This window comes from Ovis canadensis, chromosome 12 (assembly GCF_042477335.2).
Source record: "Ovis canadensis isolate MfBH-ARS-UI-01 breed Bighorn chromosome 12, ARS-UI_OviCan_v2, whole genome shotgun sequence".
NCBI classification, from domain to species: Eukaryota; Metazoa; Chordata; class Mammalia; order Artiodactyla; family Bovidae; genus Ovis; species Ovis canadensis.
Window position 1 is genome coordinate 40,996,736 of NC_091256.1, and position 21,976 is coordinate 41,018,711.

Genomic DNA, 21,976 nt, shown 5'->3' on the forward strand with positions numbered 1-21,976 from the left:
TAGAAAATTGATGAAAGAAATAATCTTAATGGAGTTTTGCTCCAGTGTGTGTTTTGTGCATGATATATCATTATAGTTGTAAGGCTAATTAAAATACCTGTACTCATAGTTAAAACTCAACAGATTGAAATAGTAGAGTTGAAAACATGTTTTATTTCATTAGTCAGTAGTTCCTTTCCACACAAGAGTAATTTTATAGTGAAATTTTATAATTTTAATTTTATAGTGAATTTTTTCTCAGTTATGAGAATTAGAAAGCTGGTGAATTTTAGAGCATAGAAAAAGTTTTGTTTTGGAGTTTAAGCAAAATGTATATATTTGTTTACATAAATAATTTATAATTACAATTATTTAGACTTCACTGAAACACACATAACAGAGAAAATGAAGTTCCTAAGATTTATCATACTATAAGTACTGTTTGTAACTTTTCCAAACTTAACAGTGTTTCTTATACATCTTTACACACATCACTGCATAAAGAGTCTGCTTTATTTTCTTGAATAATTTTACAGTATTCCATTGAATGGATTAGTTATTTTGGCATAGTTTTATCATTTGCTATTTTCTGAGGAGAAAAAATCAGAAGCAGGATGGATAGGATTTTTTCCTTCTTCATTAACAGCATTGAGGGAATCTACTCTTGCACAACAGTTAACAGCAGTAAATGAGCCTGAATTTTTTTAATGTAAACATTTGGGACATTCTCAAGTAGAATAATAAAAGAATTCCCACAAACCTAAGTTCAATTTAGTTTTCAAAATTTACCGTATGTGCATCTGTTCTATTTCCCTTTTCTCCCTTCTCTCTTTGAGTCTATTAATTTAAAGCAAATAATGATTATTTTACTAGTAATCATGATGCCATTTACCACTGTTAAAAGCATTAATGATTACTTGATATAGTGTTAATTACTAGTCCATAATGAAATTACTATGATTTTCTCTAAAGCATCTTTTTGCATTTGAATTGTTTGAACCAAGATCCAAACACATTTGACAGTTTGCATCTCATGTATATTTAAATGTAGAGCAATCTTTCCTCTATCCTCTCCTTATTCATTTATTTATATTTAGTTCCACTGTCTTGCTGAAGATATTATTTTGGAATGATATATGTATCTTCACATGGTGTTATTTACATTATATATTTTCTGTAAATTAAGTTAGCTCAGATTAGATTCAGATTTAACATTTGACAGGTATCTTTCAGAAGTGCTGAATATTTCATAATGGTTCACATCTGGAGGCACATGGTGTCTTGTTTTATATTTAGTGATTAGTGGGTTTAGGTGATGACAGCATGATCCATCAACCTTTTGGTCGTGTTTAGAGATAATTTTGGCTGTTAATACTGGAGGGAGAAGTGGCATCTAGTAGATAGAGGTCAAAGATGCTGTTAATATCCTATAAAGCACAAAACAGCCCCCGCAACAGAGAATTATCTGACCTAAAATGTTAATAGGGCCAAGGTTGAAAAATCATACTTGAAATTAGTTGTTTCTCCATTGACATTGTTGCCTAGATCTCTTATTTCAATAGGGCTGCAAAAATGCTTTTTAAGTTCTGTTAATCTAAAAAGAATTTTTTTATTAACTAGGTGTATTTGTTTATCTTGAAATACAGTTTGTACAGAAAAGGCAGAATAAATGCATATGTTACCGTTTCTTTAAGTACTGATTTTCCAAGTAAGAAGCTGGTACTCAGCTACTTTCAGTGGTTCAGTAAGGTCTCTTATAAGTAAAGAAGGTAGAAACTCATGGGGTTTTACATAATACTTAATATGCTTTATTAGTTTATTTTCATTATTTTTTGTTGTTCTCAAAAGTGTCCTGTTTTTGCTAACGAAGGCACCTTCATCGAATCTGACACATCACCTTAGATTTTGATAGCTTCCTAGATTTCTGGCACAGAATATACCAGGCTCATCGGAGAACCAGCCATTCTCTGAGGGGTTGTTACTCCTAATTTAGGTTGTTACTCCTAAATTTGAATAAAGAAACCATCAGCTTTATTTATGATTGTTAAGGAAGTTAATTTCTTATTTACTTATTTGTTTTTGGCTGTGCTGGGTCTTTGTTGCTGGGCGCAGGCTTTCTCTAGTTGCAGTGAGCAGGGGCTATTTTCTGGTTGTGATGCACAGGCTTCTCATTGCAGTGCGTCTTTTGTTGCTGAGCATGGACTCTAGGGCTCTCAGGCTTCAGTAACTGTGGAGCACAAGCTCAGTAGTTGTGGCGCATAGTTACCCCACAGCATGAGGGAATCTTCCCAGATCAGGGATTGAACCCATTTCTCTCTCCTGCATTGGCAGGTGGATTCTTTACCACTGAGCCACCAGGGAAACCTCAAGAAAATTAATTCTGTTAAAATGGGTAACATTTGATATGTACTGTGAGATTTTAAAGATATTACACAATTAAATGTGTTTTGAAAATTATAACATTTAAAATAAAGGTGGCTAGTTCATATAGTCAGTATGCTTTGTTATCACTAATCTTATTTTAATTGACCCCGGTAGTTTTCAGCTGCTGATTGAATAATGGGTGACGTACTTGGTTTTATGCTGTTTATAGTTTGTTAATCTTACTTGTCCTATTTATTTTTTAGACCTTGAAGTTGTAACTGGCATCCCAGCTGAAGTACCGCACATCAGAGAGAATGTGATGCGAGAAGGACGCCATCTGTGTTTTCAGTTAGTCAGCCCATCGGGAACAGCCGTTTCAACCCTTAGTTACATAAACCGGACAAATCAGCTTGCTATAGGTTTTTCTGATGGCTTTCTAGCACTTTGGAACATGAAAAGCATGAAAAAAGAGTAAGGACAACTTTTTAATTGTTTATTAGTAATTTCTTTCTGAATATACTCAGTTACCAATATTTAAAGATTAGCATAAACAGGAAAAGATAGGGTAGACTAAGGATTGAATGCAAAAGTTTCCATTACATGAAAACATGACTTAGTATAAAAAGGAGTGACTTAGTCAAAGTCACTCAGTCGTGTCCAACTCTTGCGATGCCCTGGACTGCAGCCCGCAAGGTTCCTCTGTCCATGGGATTCTCCAGGCAAGAACGCTGGAGTGGGTTGCCATTTCCTTCTCGCACATCAATTTAAGTTGAATCAATGTATTTAAAAGGAATTTTGCTGAATTTCCTGCTAGTCCAGTGGTTTAGCCTCTACACTTTAACTGCCGTAGCACAGATTCAATCCCTGTTCAGGGAACCAAGATCCTGTAAGCTGCACAGCACAGCAAAAAAAACCCCAAACCTGGCATTTTAGTCATTGTGGAGTTCAGTTTGCTAGTAAACTTTGACACTACTAAGATATCTGGCATGAATTCTTTCAGAAGTACTTTTCTGCATAACCATATGTGTAAGGTAGTTAGTAGTTCTCAGTTGACAGAAAAAAGTAAAGACTTTTTAAGAAAATTAAAAAATACTGTGTTTAAAATATTTATGTGTGTTTAAAAGTTTTATGTCAAAAACTTCCCCCAAATATAATTGTATTAATACTTTTTAATTAACTCTTTATTAAAATTGCTGAGGAATCCATTTTATTAATTTAACTTTATTTATTGAATTATTGAATTACCTCCCTTTATTGAGGGAGGTAAGGCACTATAGGTTTTAAATCATATCTCTATTGAGTTAAATAGATACCTATTTGTCCTTTAAGTTGTCAATTTAATATTTCTTCCTTTTTCTTCCAAGTAATATTGGAATATTTTCTTGAGTAACTTGTCTTTCAAATGAGTCAACAAAATAGTCACCTTTCCAAACCGTCTGCTCAGTTTGTCTCACCAACAAATTGGTACCTACTTGGCAGTGTTTGATTGATTATAAATGTTTGCCAAGTTTGAAGTGACGGAGAGAGAGAGAGAGAGAAAATAACAATGTATATATACCAGACCTATTTTTTTTTTTAACCTTTGGTTCTTTGATGATACTGAGATGTCAGTAGCCCCTAAAGTAAACACTGACTGTCCTTGTACTTCCTCACACTCAATTTTTCTGCACAGAGCCCATGATGAAGTGATAGTGCTGTTGCCTAGTAGCTTCCTATGGGAATTCCATCTTCACTGTCTTCCCTTTTATCAGCTCTTGTCTTTGAATTGCTCACAAAGGAGTGCCTGGAGAACCTGGCTTCTAGAGGATTTTCTTGAACACTCTCTTCTCTTCACTAATTATGCTTTTTCAAGGGATTTGTGAGACGTCTTCAGATTCTAACTCATTCTGTTGTAGTAATGGGAAACTGACCCAGCTGAAGCATTTGGAGTGTTGTGGCTGTATTTCGTCTCTTTCTGGAGTACCTGTTATTGGGGAACAGTACGTAGTGGCATACATTTATATGACTGGAAGGAATAGTTCGTGCTTTAGTGATTCTAACCCTTCCCAGTTCTACCTGGGAAATGGGGTGCCATGCTCATTTTCTTGATGTCTTGTACCCTGTGTGTTTTTGAAGATAAGATGATTGTAAGAGCAGTAACCCAAATTCGTACATGAGGCATCATCTTCCTTTTTCATGAAATTGTAACTTAGAAGTATGAAGTGTACTGATTTTTGTGCCTGTTATAGATACTACACACAGTTGGAAGGTGGAAGAGTTCCTGTATATGCTGTCACTTTTCAAGAACCTGAAAATGATCCTCGTAATTGCTGTTACCTCTGGGCTGTTCAGTCTACACAAGATAGGTAAATGTGATAAATGTGGTTTTTAATAATGTTTGTCAAGAATGGCATGGCAGTTAATTTCTTTTGCAAAGCTTTGTGCTATATTGCCTCTTTTTAATGAGAGCCACATAATTCAATGAATTAGTAAGTTGCCATTGAAATGACTTTAAAAGGTCCTATATGTTTGAGTAAGTCTGAGATATCAGTGAGAAGAAATTGTGTTTGCTTAACTTGTTTGGATGTAATATATATTTCAGAGAGTAAGCTGATAACACATTAGTAGGCAGCTTCTCGTTCCTCAGACAATTTTTATGGTCTTCTGTGTTCTCTCATAAGAACATTCTTCCTCTTTTATAATCTCATTCCTTTTTTTCTCTTTATTGTATATGCCTCTCACTTTTATGTATCCCTACTTTGTTCTCTAGTTCTTCTGTTGTACTTGCCTTTTGCAGTATATTCCTAAGGTTAATTTGGTTAATTTTGCCTTCTCTTTCATAAGCTTTAATTTTATCTCAGTGTAGCTTTTGAGAAATCTTTCCTTTCAGTTTAATTTCCAACTGGTTAAGCTCATTCATTTCCAGTACTGGAACAGTGTAAGTATTGATTTTCTCTTATTTTTCACTGATGTTTAGTGCTTTCTTTGGTGTTCCCAGTACATTCTCTTCCCAAGGCTGTTCTGCTTTTAATTCTAGATACCTGAAATTTGTCAACTTAGGTTTTTGTGTTAGAGTTCCTCACTTTGAGGTTTTATCTTAAGCTTTAGTACATCAGTGAAGGAAGAATTGATTTGTCACTTCTGTCAATCCTGGAGGAAAATCTAAATAAAAATATAGAGACAGCTATTGGAATAGTCCTCATTAGGTCCATATTTCCATCCAAGTGTGATGTGGGCTGGCAGCAGCTTGAGTAATGTGCCTTCTGAAGACTCCATGTGGTGAATAAGAAAGGACATTTATCTCAACAATTTTTGTATCCCATTTATTTTTTCTTCCAATACTGTCTAACTAAAGCACACCTATTGAAGAAAGGGAGAAAGAATGAATTTTGAGTAGCGTATAGTCTCAGTCATGTAAGATGTCACCTAAAATATGCAAGTAACATAAGCTTAAGTTAATTAGGATCAATAAAAATTAAATCAGCTATTATGTCAAAGGACTACATTTTGTGAAAACAACCAAGTAAAACTAAATTCTTTATAGTAACCTCAGTTTTATCACATGCACTCAATATTGTATGCAAATTAAATTTATTTGAGCAGTAAGAGGTACTTAATGCATTAATATGGTATTTAGTATTTCTCCTCAGCGAATTTCTGTTTCTTTCAGTGAAGGGGATGTTTTGAGTTTGCATCTGCTTCTGTTTCTTTCAGTGAAGGGGATGTTTTGAGTTTGCATCTGCTTCAGCTGGCCTTTGGTGACAGGAAGTGTTTGGCTTCAGGACAAATCTTATATGAGGTAAATGGTGATACCGGTTGATAGTATCAGTTTTGTTTATTGTTTACCTATTTTAAGTGTTTGTTTCAAGCTATCGAGATATTACAATCTTTTCTTCTATTCAAGTTAATACTGTCTTCATAATGTAAAAAGTATTAGATTTAGGGATCAAGACACTGGTATTTTACCAAGGTGGCAATCTTAAAATCTTCAGGTATTATTTTTCTCTAGAATGAGGAGATTAGACAAGACTGAAGCTTATGGCCTAGTTGGTAGCCAGGAAAAATAACCCCACTTTGTTGCTCTAATATAACAAGCAGTAAGCCATAGGGTCGACTTTATAGTCTGGTCGCTTACACTTGTAAGAGAGGATAAATGCATCTAGCATTTTAAGTGTCTGTTTTTCTGGCTGAATTCTTGAGAAGTAGTGAAGTGCTGTTAATAACCAAATAACCATATTTGGTTAGGTGTCACAATACTTTCTCTAGAACAGGCTTTTTAACCTCGTCCTTGAGGGTGTGTGATTGGGTTTTAGGGAATTCATGAAGCCCTTTAATTTTGTGTGGTATTTTTATGATCACAGTGTCCATGTTGTCCCCGAGCCCCCCTCCTCCAACTCTCCAGTTCCACATCTGTGGATTCAGTCAATCTTGGATCAGAAATATGAAGGGGAGGAATTCCAGAAGGTTCCAGAACACAAAACTTGAATTTGCTGTGCCACAGCAACTATTTATATGGCATTTACATTATATTAGGTATTAATAAGTAATCTAGAAATGATTCAAAGTATATAGGAGGATGTGCATAGGTTATATCCAAGTATTATACCATTTTATGTAAGAGACTTGAGCATCCACAGATTTTGATATTGGGAGAAGGTCCCAGAACCAGTTCTTCATGGAGAACAAGGGAAAACTATGCATTCTTCTAGAGAAATTTCATAGCTTTTGTCAGATTCTTACAGGGATCAGTGAATAAGAATTTAAGAACTAGAGCAAGAACTTCAGTGAAAACAAAGAAGTAGGTTTGCTGCTTTAGAGAATATGTGTTTGTAATTTCATTGCTTAGGTCCAGTTTATACCCTAACCAGTAATGCATGAAGGTTCCTGTGTTTGATAACAGCTTTAGAAGATTTATTGGTAATTATTTTTGAGACACAAAATTAGCCTTTTTATTTGTGTTTTATCCCATGTGTAAATTTTAAAGCTTTCTTCAGTAATTGGTTCTCTTCAGTCTTTCACTTTTTTGTTTTCTTTATATTGTGTGGAAATTCTTGAACATTTAATTTTAGAATAACTAACTTTTTCTTAGAATCCTATTAAGACATAGATTGGTGTACATTTTATATTTCAGGGGTTGGAGTACTGTGAAGAAAGATACACACTGGACCTCACAGGTGGCATGTTTCCTTTGAGGGGACAGACTGGTAATACCAAACTTTTGGGATGCCAGAGTATAGAGAAATTTCGATCTCATGGTGACAGGGAGGAAAGCATGAATGAAGGTTGGTTTAAAGCACTTTTATTATATATCTTGTGAATGCTTGATTTAAGATTTGTCTTGATTTAAGATATATGACAGGTATTGGTTTCTAGAGTTTGTACTCCTGGCAGTTAAGTTGGAATACTAATTATGGGATTTATTTAGGACTGTGTGAGATCCGAGGTATTTCTTGTTCTCCAGATCGTGATGTGTAGAACTCAAGAATTGAATAGATTAAGGAAATGAGCAACTTCTTTATTTTGATCTGGCTCTCAAAACAGACACACTCAAAAAGGTCTCTAGTTGTGACTAGTATGAGTAGTCTCTGAATAATGTTTACTTCTGTATTTTGTGAGACATATACAGCAAACATGTTTTGTTGTCTTGAATTTTTTGTTTCCTCTAGTGTCATCCCTTCTTCCTGGTAAATATTGTGACAGAATGATAATGGCATAGATTTTAGAATCCAACATGGATTCAAATCCCAGATCTGTCACTAGTTGTGAAGGTGAAGTCTCTGAGTCGTGTCGACTCTTACCCCATGGACTGTGACCTACCAGGCTCCTCCATCCATGAGATTTTCCAGGCAGGAGTACTAGAATGGGTTGCCATTGCCTTCTCCAGGGAATCTTCCCAACACAGGGATCAAACCCGGGTCTCCCGCATTGGAGGCAGACACTTTGCCATCTGAGCCACCAGGGAAGTCCTTTCACAAATTATTTAACATTTGTGACTAAGCCTTTGTTTCCTTATCTGTGAGTGGAATAATACATTTATACCTTCTGCAAAGGGTGGTTGTTAAGAATTGAATGGGACAACATGATAGGTTTATTCAGTTCTGGGAATGCTTAGTGGGGCCCTGGTTTAGCTTGTTCCTATTGGGATTTATTCTCATGTATAGCTTTTTCATCCTAGAGATTTCCTCTGTCCTTGTCCCCATTTTTCATATCCAACTAAACATGTCAAAACAGAATTTATGTAACTCTGTCTCTTATTCCCCACTCATATCTTTTTTATATTTCCTATTAGTTATGTCTTGGATTTTTACTTCCCTTTTTCCTTCTGTTGGTCTCTCATCTTTGTTCCTATCTTTCCATTCCACGTACCATTTGGGTACCTGTTTCTCTCCCTTACCACCACTGCCTTAGCATATAGCTGGATCAGTCCTTCTCAGCTAGAATTCTACAGAATTAAGCCCTAAAGCCCAAAGGCATCCATTTTAAGTATTGATATTCTCTGGGCTTCCTGGGTGACTCAGAGGTAAAGAATCCCCCTGCCAAAGCAAGAGATGTGGGTCGGGATGATCCCCTGGAGGAGGAAATGGCAACTCACTCCAGTATTCTTGCCTGGGAAATCCCATGGACAGAGGAGCCTGGCAGGCTACAGTCCACGTGGTTTCAAGAGTCAGGCATGACTGAGCTTGCACACGTCTGTGTGCACACACACACACACACACATAGTCTCTGGTACTAGCAATGATTTATTTGTGGGAGAACTTTCATTCAAATCATTTTCTACTTTCTCCTTACAGCATCTTGAAGTTGCCAAACTGTTAACTGAAGACAAGCCAAAGTTACTGTTTTTCAGATGAATACGTTTTAATAAGGTCTTCTTGAAATAGAAAAAGTCAAGATAGAAGTGAATGAACCTCTTGTTACAGAATAAATGATAGAAATGTGTTTTAACAAATCAGATATGAGTTAAACGTCTTAATTTATGGGAAAATCGTCCTAATTATATTTGTTGTATTTATTTTGAGATTATTTATTCTGTTTTTAAAAATTGTCTCTTTTAGCTCTGTCTCCTGACACCAGTGTTTCAGTCTTTACCTGGCAGGTGAATATATATGGACAGGGAAAGCCTTCTATATATTTGGGGCTTTTCGACATAAATCGTTGGTACCATGCACAAATGCCAGATTCGTTAAGGTATGATTTCTCTATGTATGTATTTATATTTATAGGAATTTTTATGTGTAGTAGTTTATTGACTTAATAATTGTGTAAATTTTCTTTTAGATCAGGAGAATATCTGCATAATTGCTCTTATTTTGCATTGTGGTCACTGGATGCTGTTGTAAGTAGGACTTCTCCACATCACATCTTGGATATATTAGTACATGAGAGAAGTTTAACTCGGGGAGTTCCTCCCTCATATCCACCTCCTGAGCAGTTTTTTAACCCAAGTACTTACAATTTTGGTATGTATTTATTTAACATTACTTTTTGAGAAAAATAACATGTAAGAGTATGTATGTAGTGTATTATCGTTCATTTCTCATTATTAGTTAACATGTATGGATAAGTTACTATGTTAACTTAATATATGTACACGAGAAATTTAATGATTTTATGTTTTATAGAAAAATGATCAATATTTGAATTTGCTGTAAAACATTAACTATTTCATATTAAGTGAACTTGTGATAAGGTTTGGTGTCTTGTTAGGATAGAAATACAGGGACAGATTATTTTAAAATTTATTGTATGTAGTAATACCATGCCTTGCCTAGTAATCTGTTCTTAGGATAAATTTTGTTGAACTAATACCATGCCAAATATAACATGTAAGTGGATATTTTTAAATCTTTTTTTTTTAGATGCCACTTGTTTGTTAAACTCAGGAGTTGTTCATATAACTTGTACTGGCTTTCAGAAGGAGGTGAGTAAGAAATAACAATTTGGACAGAGTGTTTCTTCTTGAGCTGAAGTCAGACCATGGATTTAAACTTTAGTGTTATTTATATAAACTACTCTTTCATCTTAAAAGGTAGCTTCTGCTAGGTATATGAGATAGTGGCTAGTAGCATCAGTTATTGACGGCAACTTTCTAGGAAGAGGTACTAGGGTATTTATAGCAGCTTTATATGGATGTTAGCTCCTGAATCCCAAGCAAAAGTAAGTCAGTACCTTACTTTAGTCCATCTTCTTAATTCTCTTCTTTCTTAAAAAGCTTATGGGTAAATGAAGTAATGCAAAAAAGGTTCCTAGCACAGTGGCACAGTGACCAGCTCAGAGTGGGTTAAGACTCTATGTTGAAAATGCGTTTCCAGGAAACTATGAAGTGGCATATCCTTAAAATGATAATCAGCTAGATATGGATGAATGTCATATTTATACTTCATATCAGGTCTCTTTCACATTAGACCAAGAAGAATAAACTGCAGACTTTTTCTTTTGTGTGTATTAAGTTTGTTAAGATCTGTTACCAAGTCTATCAGCTTTATAGAAGATAACAGGGTTACCTTATATATAAGCAGTTTAAAATACCATTATCAGTAGTAGTATTTGTGACTGACAAACACTGGTTACTTCAAGAACTTATAAGCTCCTTTCCTTGCAAGAAGTGCAGAAATGTAGTCTTCCACAATTTTCATTCAGGGCCTTTTAGTTTTCTTCATATTGTTAAGTGTAAAGTAGGGTAATGGGTTTATTAGTTATTCTTAAATTTGGTTATTTGAGTTGATTAGTGACTGATATCTTATTAATCAATCTGTTATAGACTTTGACTTTTTTAAAGAAATCAGGACCATCTCTCAATGAAGTCATTCCTGATGGTTATAATCGATGTCTTGTGGCTGGCCTTCTCTCACCAAGACTTGTTGATATTCAACCTTCCAGTTTAAGTCAGGTGAGAGATTTTAAACTCTTGTTGTTTCTTTTGGATCATGTCATTAGCTCTCTATTACAACAAAAATCTATTAGATAATTTCTTAAAAAGTTAAGTAGTGTAATGCCAGCTTTGCATGTCAGTAGCTGTGGTTCTTGGATTTGGCTTAAAATTCATACCTGCAGGATCCCATAGGTATAACTTGACACCAGGTCTATAGGCTAGTGAAAAAAAGCTGACTTTAAACTCAACATTCAAAAAACGAAGATCATGGCGTCTGGTCCCATCACTTCATGGCAAATAGATGGGGAAACAAAACAGTGAGAGCCTTTATTTCCTTGGGCTCCAAAATTACTGCAGATGGCGACTACAGCCATGAATTTAAAAGGCTCTTGCTCCTTGGAAGAAAAGCTATGACCAGTGTAGACAGCATATAAAAAAGCAAAGACATTATTTTACTGACAAAGGTCCATCTAGTCAAAGGTATGGTTTTTCCAGTAGCCATGTATGGGTGTGAGAGTTGGGCTATAAAGAAAGCTGAGCGCCGAAGAATTGATGCTTTTGAACTGTGGTGTTGGAAAAGACTCTTGAGAGTCCCTTGAACTGCAAGGAGATCCAACCAGTCAATCCTAAAGGAAATCAGTCCTGAATATTCATTAGAAGAACTGATGCTGAAGCTAAAGCTCTAATACTTAGGCCACCTGATGGGAAGAACTGACTCATTAGAAAAGATCCTGATGCTGGGAAAGATTGAAGGTGGGAGAAGGGGACGACAGAGGGTGAGATGGTTGGATGGCATCACCGACTCCATGGACTTGAGTTTGAGCAAACTCTGGGAGTTGGTGATGGACAGGGAAGCCTGGCGTGCTGTGAGTCCATGGGGTCACAAAGAGTTGGACATGACTGAGCGAGACTGAACTATAGGCTAGGAAACATCATGGATGCATCAGGCATGTCATGAGTAGAAGTCATAGTTGTTTTAATAAGCCCTTGATGTGATTTCTGATGGTTTGAGAACCACTGCTCTATAAAAACTGCTCTTATGAAAGCCTATTAGTGAAGATCGCAGGTTTCTGCAAAACACAAGAGAGTTACGGGAGTCAGACTTAGTCATGGAAGCCAAGCGTAATTTCCCAATGGATACATAAATAAAAATATTGTAAAATCCACACAGGTTTTAGAGTCACAATACATTTTACCAGTCAGGAGACATTTTAAAACAGTGTTGTCTAGTGACAACTTGTAATTCAACATTTTAACTTGGTATTTGCTGAAAGTAAAACCCTGGGTCATTTTTGCTTGGAGAAAGAGAAAATGTTTCAGTAACTCTTTCCCCTCAAATAATGTTTGAATTAAGTTATTTAAATAATTGCAGATATGTAGTGTAATGAATTGTTAGGGAAGGAGCCTTTTAAATATCAGATGAATTGTGAATATTGCTGCTGACGGTTTAACACCTACAGTTGGACTCTAATACCTAATGTCATGAAAATAAGAGAAATAGTCAATCTATTATCAGGATTTTTTTTTTCCTTTCTTCCCTCCTCCCTTTTGTATTACTGTACTGAGCAAATATTGACCATGTAGTCATGTTCAGTCAACCCTCGGTACCCATGAGGAATTGGTTTCCTGGATGCCCATAGATACCAAAATTGAAGGATGCTCAGTTAATTTATCAGAGAAGGCAATGGCGCCCCACTCTAATACTCTTGCCTGGAAAATCCCATGGACGGAGGAGCCTGGAAGGCTGCAGTCCATGGGGTCGCTGAGGGTCAGACATGACTGAGCAACCTCACTTTCCCTTTTCACTTTTATGCATTGGAGAAGGAAGTGTCAACCCACTCCAGTGTTCTTGCCTGGAGAATCCCAGGGACCAGGGAGCCTGGTGCACTGCCGTGTACGGGGTCGCACAGAGTCGGACATGACTGAAGTGATTTAGCAGCAGCAGCAATTAACTTATATAATAAGGCATGGTATTTGCATATAACCTGTGCACACCCACCTATGTACTTTAAATCATCTCCAGATTAAAGTACTTAATACAACATACATGGCATGTCAATAGTTGCTGGCACACCTCAAATTCAAGTTTTGTTTTTTTGGAACTTTCTGTAATCTCCCCCACCCCTAAATGTTTCCTGTCTGCAGTTGATGAGGAACTGACTGGATATCAACATTTCAGTTTGGTTTTGCTCTTTGTAGAACTCCTTTAGACAAATATTCACTATCCTTAGTTGGTCTTATGTTAGCTTTGCTTTCCAACTGTGTATCGTTTGCCTCTGATTTTGGTTTCTGGGAGATGTTTTCATCTAATTTTCTTTTTTTTAGATTAAAAATATTTAGCCCCATTCTAAAATTTCTACACGCTCTTACTCTTTTTTTTTTTTTCGCTCTTACTCTTTGATCATTCTTTTTTGGTAGTATTCTGTTCTATTTTATGGATGAAATATCTTTTAGCTCTATGTTTCAGGTTTTATTTAGTTCCCTATATTATGCCTGTTTTATCTGGAGTTATTTTTTATTAGTTTAGTCTTTTTGATCTGGTTGTTACTTAGTTGCTCAGAGTCATATCTGATTCTTTGCTACCCTATGGACTATAGCCCGCCACGCTCCTCTGCCCATGGGATTCTCCAGGCAAGGGTATTGGAGTGGGTTGCCATTTCCTACTCCAGGGGACCTTCCTAACCCAGGGTCTGAACGTGCATCTCTTGTATTGCAGGCAGATTATTTACCGTCTGAGCTGCCAGGGAGGCCTTTTGATCTGGTGGCTATACTTTGATGGTTCTTTTCTTTTCATATGTTAAGTGAGTCAGTAACAGATTATAAACTGTCTTCTACATAAACAGAGCTCTGAATTGGGTTCATTAAAAAACCTTAGGTAAATTTTGTCTTGGTGGCCCTTGCTCATAGGACCCTTTGGTCAGGAAATTATCCTTTCCTGCCACAGGCTCCAAATTAGTATTAGTGTTCATCATCCTTAAGGAGCACTTTAAGTCTCCGTCTAATTTTTTTTATTTTAGAGAATTAATACTGATCCCCCCTATTCTATATCATGAAACTTAGTTAAATGCAATGATATCTAGTTTTAAAAAGAAAAAGTGAGAGGTTACTCTGGTGGTGCAGTGGATAAGAATCTACCTGCCAATGCAGGAGATGTGTTTGACCCCTGGCCCAGGAAGATCCCACACGCCATGGAGCAGCTAAGCCTGTGGTCCGCAACTACTGAAGCCTGCCCTCTAGAGCCCGGGAGCTGCGACTGTGGAGCCCGCGTGCCACAGCTGCCGGGGTCCGTGCACCCCAGAGCCCGTACTCTGCAACGAGAAGCCCAAGCACCGCAACCAGCGAGCAGCCCCACTCGTGGCAGTTAGAGGAAAACCCACGCAGCAGCGGAGAACCCCGTAGCCAAATATAAATAAGAAAGAGTGAGCAAAAATTAGCTGTAATTCAACCATTCAGCCATGTTAGTCAAATAGCATTTAATATCTTTTTGTGATTATTTTGAATCTAGTAATCCGTCTCCTTGGTTTCTTTCCACTTATGTAGATAAACCCTGGAGAAGGCAATGGCACCCCACTCCAGTACTCTTGCCTGGAAAATCCCATGGACTGAGAAGCCTGGTAGGCTACAGTCCATGGGGTCGCAAAGAGTCGGACACGACTGAGCGACTTTCCCTTTCCCTTCCCTTATATAGATAAAACTTGAATAATTTCAGTTTAGAAAATAGACTAAAGTATGTGGAGGCATGCAAATATTGGCATTTTGTTGACTTTTTTCATGTATCCTTTTAAAACCTTTATTCCTAAAATAGACCAAATTGAGCTGAATTGGTTAGTAATGGATATGTAGAGATGAAGGAAAAAAAGCGAGGAAGAGATTCCTTCAAAATGTTAGAGTGGTTACCATAGAGGATGGGAGGAGTGAATGGAAATTTATTTTGATTAGGTAGGAGGAGACAGGGCTTCTGTGAAATATTCTCAATCTAGACTTGGACCAGTTTCATCAGTGTCCAGTTGGTAATTAGTTGTTAGTTGTATGGATTGTATATGGACTTTTTGATATGTATACTTTCCTGTATCTCTTTATCCCACCATATGCAATAAAAAAATGATAGCATATATATATTTGTTATCAGGGTTTTTTCTGTGAATTTCATATTGATAGGCTTTACTTTTTCTCTAATTGGGTTGTTTATGGAAACTGTTTATAAAATACGTAGATATTTATCCTGTCATAAATCTTACAGAGTACCCCTTTTGTTTGCTCTTCACTGTTTCATGAATAATGTTTTTATAGTCAAATGCATTTTATAGCTCTGACTCAGGCTTAAAATTTAACACCTAAATGTTTCTTTAAGACTCTAACTCATTTTCTGTGTGTCAAATAAATTAGTCTAGCTGTGTTATATCATTTGTGAAACAGGACCCAAAATATCTTTTTCTCATGCTACTGAAATATTGCCTTTATCTGATATTATATGTCCATATCAACTGGCTTCTATTTCCGGGTTTTTATCTTGTCTCATAAATGTAGTTATCCATTTGTATACCATTTTAATATATTGCTTTGATATTTGAAAATGCAGCCTCGTTTTTTAATCTATAATTTTTGGAAATTCATTGGCACTTACTCTTTTAATTATAAGATGGTTTTATCCAGTATTCCTGTTGGAATTCTTTTGAACATTTTATTCACATGTTAATTTTGGGGAGAGTTGGCATTTGTATCTTTCCATTTATTTAGGGTTTATTTTTACATCTGTCATAAGAGTTAATGGTTATTTTCTAGTGAGTTTCTATTTTTATCCCTAAATGTTTTATGGTATTTTTTATGAGTAGACAATTTTCCCCATATTCATTCAGAAATAGAGTTGGGTTTTGTATATTCATTTGATGCTGTTAATACTTGGCTAGATTAGAATCTCTTAGATTTTCAAGGCATGTAATCATCAGCAAATGTAGGCTTTCTGCACCCCTCCCCGCAGTTTATTACTTTATTTTCTTACACCATTTGGTGGAACCTCTACAAATTATAGAAAAATAATGCCACTACCAGACATCCTTGTTTTGTCCTTGATTTTAATGTAAATTGTTCTATTGAATTTCCATTTAGAATCATGCTATAGTTTTGGGGTATCTTTATCATATTATAGCTCTCTCTATTTCTGTTTAACTCATCTATTTATTCCTGTGATTCCTTTTAAAAAAAAATTTGTTGTAATGAATAAAATTTACATAGATTCTTAAATAAAGTGTAAACAAAGTATAAACAAAAATTTGTTGAGATTTAATTCCTATAGTTCAGTTCAGTGGTTTTTAGTATAGAGTTGTGCAACTATCACAACATTTCAATTTCAGAATGTTTTTATCACCTCCCTCCAAACCCCAAAACCAGTCAATTCCTTTTCCTCCTTTGTTCCAGTCTTTGGTGACCACTAATCTACTCTGTCTTTGTAGCTGTATTTGCTCTAGACATATTGTGTGTGTGTGTGTATGAGTCACTTCAGTTGTGTCCGACTCTTTGCAACCCCATGGACTGTAGCCTGCCAGGCTCCTCTCTGTCCATGAGATTCTCCAGGCAAGAATACTGGAATGGGTTGCCATTGACATTTTATATAAATAGAATCAAATAATATATGGCCTTTTGTGACTGACTGACTTTGACTTAGAACAATATTTTCAAGATTTATCCATGTTGGAGCACATATCAGAACTTTACCCCGTTTTATGGCTATGTAATATTATTCCACTGTATGATATACCACATTTTATTTATCCATTCTTCAGTTTCAGGGCATTTTGGTTGTTTTCATTTTTGGCTTTAGAAATAATGCTTCATATACAGTTTCTGTGTGGATGTTTGTTTTTCAGTTCTCTTGGGTATATACCTAAGTGTGAAACCACTGGGTCATATGATCACTTTATAGTTAAGATTTTGAGAAACTACAGACTGTTTTCCAAAGTGGCTGTCTCATTTTAACATTCCTACTAGCAGTGTGTGAGGAGTTTCTACACCATCACCAGTGCTTGTTGTTTTTTGTGTATAGCCATCCTGGAGAATCATAATGATTTTTAATCCTTCAAAATTTTGTGTTGTGAGCTAGAACTTGATACCTCTGTCTCTGATCACATATCCTTTCTTTTCTTTTTTTAAAACATGGTTTAGGAAGAACAGTTAGAAGCTATATTGTCAGCAGCAATCCAGACAAGTTCTCTGGGACTTTTGACAGGGTGTATCAAAAGATGGATAACAGAAGGTAAGATTATGATTTTTAACAATTGAAAATGCGTTGTAGTTTTAAAACTGTCAATTTACTGTTGGGGGGGGTTAAGTTAACTGTATTTTGAGATATTGTGGTTCACATGCGATTATAAGACATTCACAGTGTACCCTTATCCCCCATGAATGATGAGATGTAGCACGTCTCTAGTATTATATCACATGTAGGACTTCTCTTCTCACTCTTTGATAGCCATGCTCACCACCGTTAGCCCCCACCCCATAATGCCCAGCACCCATTCATTTATTGTCTGTTTCTATAATTTTGTCATTTCAAAAGTGTCCATAAATGGAATCCGACAGTATGTAACCTCTTAGGGTTGACTCTTCTTCACTCGGAAAAGTTCTCTGGGGATTCAAGCTGTATGTATTACTCTCTTTACAAACACTTCACACACACGTGCTGTTTTTATTCTGACCATTTGATAAGTTGAAGGCATCATGCTTGTTTACTCAAAATATTTCAATATGTTTCCTTCTAAGAACAAGGACATTCACTTAACAAAGCACTTTGGAGTTAGAAAATGGGAAAATTAATATTGGTACATGCTATTATCTAATCTGTAGATTCTATTTGGAGTATCACTAATTGCCCCAGTAATGTCCTTTGTAACATTTTTAGGGAGAGGGAATTCAGAATCCCGTCCAGAATATCTTCTATATTTAGTTTTCATGTTGTTTTACTCGCTCATAATAGTGTGTAATTCTTAAGCATTTGTCTTTGAAGAAATTGACATTTTGAAGGAATATGGGCCTACGATTTTGTAGCCTGCTCTCAGGTTGTGTTTGCTGATATTTCCTCATGATTAGTTTTAGATTTTACATTTTTCATAGCAGCATCACGTAAATGGACGTGCTCCCTCATGTGATACCCTGAGCACAGATGCAACCAGTTTGTCTCCATCAGTATTGATGTTAACGTTGCTCACTTGGTTAGGGTGGTTTTTGTCAGGTTTCTTCACTGAAAAGTTTCTATTTTTTTTTTGTAATTAGTAACCATTCTTCATTTTTCCCTTCATATTTACAAATAAGAACAACCAAATTCTGCTGCTAATTTACGCTTTGTTCTTGAATGGACATGGAATAAAGTGGTTCTCACAAAAGAGGAGTTTGACAGACTATGTAAGTATTATATAAAAAAAAAAAAACTAGTCTTGGTTTATGTTTTGAGTACATAACAATAAATTTTTAATTATTTTGAAGTTGCAGGCTCTTGGAAGAAGTCCCAGAAACTATTTTGTTTTATATTAGAGTGAAAAAGTTATTTTTTGGTCAAGATTTTGCAGCAGATTGTTTAAATTGGCAACATGTTAGGCATGTTCACAGTAACAAATTTCAGAATTATATCTTTTAAGGTTAGGCATTTAATTTATAAGATATACTGATGATGGAGTAAAGAGAATATGCCAGTTAACCTCTGAGCTTTATTCATTTTCTATTTAAAATACTCAGGAGTATAAAGAAGCGGAATAGTAGGGCAAAAACTCAAATCACCTCTTGTCTTCTACTAACATGTCATGAGTCATGTCAAGTTATGTATTAGTCTGTTGTACACTTTGAGTTTTAAAATATTCTGTGAATATTAAAAACCCATTATGTCCAACTAGTGCAAAAACATTAAAGGTAGTATATAATTGCCCTGTGCATGAAAGTAAATTTTAAGTTTATTTAGAAGTATATGTGCATTTGTTATTACTGTTATGTCTTGATGAGTGAACAAATTGGACCTTAAAAAAAGTTATTCTTAGCAGAGGATTTTTTTAAACCTACAAAATTTGATAGGATATAGGGTTCTGTATAGTGTTTTTGTTGTTGTTTAGTCACTCAATTGTGTCCAAAAATGCATTTGTGAACTCAGCCTTAAGCTTGAAATGAGAGGACAGCCAAGTCTACAATACGTTATAGCAAGCATACAGTTATATTGTATTAAGTCTCTGGATCTTAATTTCAGTGTCTCACTTTTTCAAAGACTAGAGGTGGAAGAAAGAGTTCTTATAAAATAACAATCACACAGCAACATAGTACTGATTTTTAGTAAATCTGAAGTTGAATCTTTATCACTTTTGTCTGCTCACCTCATTCTGCTTTTTTTAAAAATAGAATTTGAAGCTGTCCTTTCTATATTCCTTGATGATATTTGTCATTTGAAGCTTGTCTTTTTAAATCTGATAATGTATAGAATAATTCTATGATTAAACGAATTTGAGATATTTTGCATTTATTATTTTAATTAAGTCAAGATTTAGTGTGTCAAATCTTGTCTTTTTTTCCTGAAAGGTACACCGTTATTTGATGGTTCATGTCGTTTCATCGATCCACAAACTATACAGTCTCTCCAGCAGTGCCATTTACTTCTTAGCAATCTTAGTACAGTCTTAAGCTGTTTTGCAACTGAGGCCCACGACATCACTGAGAGAGGTGTGCTCCTTGTCTTACGTAAATGAATGTTTCATTGACTTTTGCTTCTTGACTTTGGGACAGAATACATTTCCTATGCGTTAGATGGATTATTGGGCAAACAGGCCATTATTTCTCAAATGCTAGATTTTTTTTTCCAAATGAAAAGCTATGGATGTTATCAGATGAACCATGAGTTCATGATTAAATAAGGTTGGGAAATTGGGGATTTAAGGATTGTTAAGGCAGTGTATTAGCGGTAGAACTTCAGATTTTATATATAAGTTTTTATGCATAGAGTTGGTCTTCATCATTTTTCTCCTCTGGTTTTCCATTGAAACAAAATAGCCAGTTTCATATAAAGGCCTGGTTTGAACAGCCTGTATTAATGATACTGTACTAGTTTGTTTCAATGTATAAATCTGATTATTGAAATTAGCTAAATGGGAGTATAGCTAATATGGAAGCATATTTACTTAAAATGTCTATTTTAGTCATTGAGTTAGTTTAGCAGTTTGGAGATTATTTGTTCAAGCTAAATTTGTTTAAAAATACATGCATATTGTTTAAAATCACCAAGTAGTTACTGTTTTTGAAAACTATAGAGTGCCTAGATTTTTCATTTGTTGTTGATAAATTGAAAACTAAACAACTGATTTCAACTCTTCACAGGTCTTATGGATTTAAGCAATAAGTATATGGTCACCCAGCTCATCTGTCAATATGCACAAGTGGTTCTTTGGTTCTCTCATTCTGGCCTTTTACCAGAGGGCTTAGGTAAAATATTTCCTTAGTCTATGAATATTAATGGAAACTCTTCTTAAATGTTTCTAATTGTGTTGTCCTGTTGTTGGGGTTTCCTTTCTTCTGCCGCTCTCTTGTGTTTTCTTTCATCCTTGCCTTCTGTCCTTGCATTCTCTTTGTGCCGTCAGTGCTTCACCTACGCCTGATAGACAGGTGTTGCATGCATGTTTGCTGGGTTAAAAAAAAGAACATTTGACCAAACATGGCTTCTGAAGATGAGTTCAGTGATATCACCAGCTATAATTTAGATCCATAGAAGTATGAGTTTGAAATCTAATTTGTCCATCTTTTTCTCTTCAAGGTTCTATTAATATGGTTATTCACCAGTACTTTTTGCCATCAATTACTTACCCCATTTTATCTAGTAATTCATGCTAATACCAGGAATTAGAGAATTTGACTTTTACTACATTTGTGTAGAACAAAAGCCTCCAACTTCTTGTATTTCCAGGATTCACAGACTTAGAAGTGTATCTGCCACTGTGCATAATTACTGTTGATCTTATTCTTTCATAATTCTCTTAGATTTTTCCTTGAACAGATCGTGAATTTGCTTACTTTTAGATTATCATTTGTGCCTAAGGGAGTAAAATAATTTTCTGAAATAGTTTTTCCAGGGTCTTTAACTGGCATCCTGTTGTTACAAGACTTTCTTGAGACACTCAGTTTTCTCATTTATGCATCTGTTAATAAAGTGGTGTGCAGTGTTCTTTTATTATTTTAAGAAGCCTGCAATTTAAAGAACATCATAAAATTGTAGTAAAATATCAATTATGTAAGTTTATAGCAAGTGTTTTGGAAATATTACTAGCTTTTTTCTAACTCTTATGAAACATCTAGATGACACCGTGCAGTTGTCAAGGTTCTGCTACAACTACCCCGTAATTCAGAGTTACTACACCAGTCGTCGGCAGAGGTGTGAGCGCTCATCAAGGTACAGTGCATCCAGAGCCTTCAAAACCATTTAGAAGTTACTTGTATGAGCAATCAAAGCTTTCTCAGAGTAGAATTCGTTATGTTACAAAAAAAAGATTAAAGGGGTGGAATTCTCAGTAAAGTATATGAATTTGTAACCAGCATTACTATTTTAGTTGTAGTGTTTGCCTTGACCTACTATTTACATCTTTATTTTAGAATTTGAATATAGCTATTTATTATTTCCTAAATCTGTTTACCACATAATTGATTTATTGGAGGAGATTCTATAAGTATACATTTTTCCTGAGTATTCTTATTCAGAAGAAGACTTGAAGCAACTGTAATTAAAGCTGAAAATATCATGTTAGTTATTTTACATTCTTTGTATTA

At 35.4% G+C, this 21,976-nt stretch overlaps 1 protein-coding gene across 2 annotated transcripts in view; it reads left to right on the top strand.

The window, feature by feature from the left end:
- The window catches only part of AHCTF1 (AT-hook containing transcription factor 1), a 91,294-nt gene that overhangs the window by 26,027 nt on the left and 43,291 nt on the right, over window positions 1–21,976 (top strand). For both annotated transcript variants that reach the window (XM_069545493.1, XM_069545494.1), the window contains exons 5-17: window positions 2,607–2,814; window positions 4,572–4,688; window positions 6,037–6,121; window positions 7,454–7,604; window positions 9,378–9,510; window positions 9,601–9,782; window positions 10,182–10,243; window positions 11,084–11,212; window positions 17,354–17,444; window positions 18,500–18,589; window positions 19,745–19,885; window positions 20,537–20,641; window positions 21,509–21,602. In XM_069545493.1, coding sequence (XP_069401594.1) covers window positions 2,607–2,814; window positions 4,572–4,688; window positions 6,037–6,121; window positions 7,454–7,604; window positions 9,378–9,510; window positions 9,601–9,782; window positions 10,182–10,243; window positions 11,084–11,212; window positions 17,354–17,444; window positions 18,500–18,589; window positions 19,745–19,885; window positions 20,537–20,641; window positions 21,509–21,602 — 1,588 coding nt within the window. The remainder of the gene's footprint in view (window positions 1–2,606; window positions 2,815–4,571; window positions 4,689–6,036; window positions 6,122–7,453; window positions 7,605–9,377; window positions 9,511–9,600; window positions 9,783–10,181; window positions 10,244–11,083; window positions 11,213–17,353; window positions 17,445–18,499; window positions 18,590–19,744; window positions 19,886–20,536; window positions 20,642–21,508; window positions 21,603–21,976) is intronic.